At 40.1% G+C, this 1374-nt stretch overlaps 1 protein-coding gene across 1 annotated transcript; it reads right to left on the bottom strand.

The window, feature by feature from the left end:
- Positions 1 to 139: 139 nt before the first annotated feature.
- On the bottom strand, positions 140 to 643 carry SARC_05196 (hypothetical protein; the record flags this gene model as incomplete). Its single annotated transcript, XM_014300950.1, has 1 exon — positions 140 to 643. One exon carries the CDS (start codon positions 641 to 643, stop codon positions 140 to 142), a length of 504 nt encoding a protein of 167 aa, XP_014156425.1.
- Between the last annotated feature and the right edge of the window lie 731 nt (positions 644 to 1374).

Below are 1374 nucleotides of genomic sequence, written 5' to 3'. Positions count from 1 at the left end.
ATATATACTAAATGTAATTTTGTGCATATTCATGGGTGCAAATTCATTTGCCAGTAAACTCGAATAGTACCTGGTGTCTCAAAGATACTCGCAAGAATTGACAACGGAATCTGCATAATATCTCGTTAAACAATAAAAATTATACATACATCATAGGCAGACACACCGATTGCAAACCAGATCCCATAGCGTTCTTATCAGCGTTCCAATTTCTTTTAAGCCAAATAAACTCGCTGAAGAACCAACTCCATCCCAGGACGGGAAGATACTTTGCCGACTCCTTCATCAGTGCCTTTGTGCCTCCCAACATATGAAAGCGTTCAGCAACCATCCAGCCTAGCAACCAGTCAATATCCGATGCATGATTCAAGCACACTAAAGCCTGATCTTGCCCCACTTTGTCCCATTCACCTGGTTTACTATACAGCTTCATATTAAGCCCAGCCCACCAATCGGCCAGGCATACGAATAAACTCCAGTTTAACGGCACGAGCTTCTGATTCAAGTATCTGTAGGTGCTTAAGGAGAAGGGTCGCACTGTTGAGTAGAGTGCTAGTTGGCCGATGTTCACTGCTACACCCGAGATAAGGAAGACACAGGTGATGGGTAGGGTCAACAACCCATTTTTCTTGATCACCTCCATGGGTATGGGTGCTGAGATTACACTACTTCTACCACTCAAGGTAAATACACTTATAACACAGATAGACTCTCTCTATACTTATACGGACAGACTTCACTGTTTCACCAGTGCTGACTTCCCAATAAATATTTAGCAGTGGGCTCGATTAGTAAATATTCAGTCGCCCCGCTCGGAATTTTCAGGCTGACTTTTATTTCTTTTCAAGTTTTGTTCCACAAAAAAAACCCACGCGAAAACCCATAGCCAAAGCATCATCAAACCGAAAAACAAAATCGCATGGTCCTCGGCCTCGGGCCTCTGCGGCCCTCTGGTGAGTGGATTGGTGAGTCGCAGGTGAAAAGTTGCGCTGGAGACTGTATGATTTAGAGGGCTCGAAATAGGTGCAAAGTGGAGACTCGGACAAGTCCTTTTTCTAGAGACTTTGGAGGGCCATGAAAATTGAAAATCACAAGTTGAATCTGTGACAAAAAGCAGCAAGGTTTAAAACGCCGGAGTTTGGTGTCTTGTTCATACATATTCGTTGCCGCGAGGTGATCACAACACCACGACGACGGATTCATTTTTAGCACTTAAAACTGAATTAAAATAGACACCTTTATATACATACTATATATACATATATACATACTATATATACATATATATATATACATATATATACATATATATATATATATATACATACATATATATATATATATATATATATATATATATATATAATAAACACA

The sequence above is a fragment of the Sphaeroforma arctica genome (genome assembly GCF_001186125.1).
Source record: "Sphaeroforma arctica JP610 unplaced genomic scaffold supercont1.323, whole genome shotgun sequence".
Lineage (NCBI taxonomy): Eukaryota > Ichthyosporea > Ichthyophonida > Sphaeroforma > Sphaeroforma arctica.
Note: the sequence above shows the minus strand (reverse complement) of the source record. Positions and strands in the feature narration are given on the sequence as shown.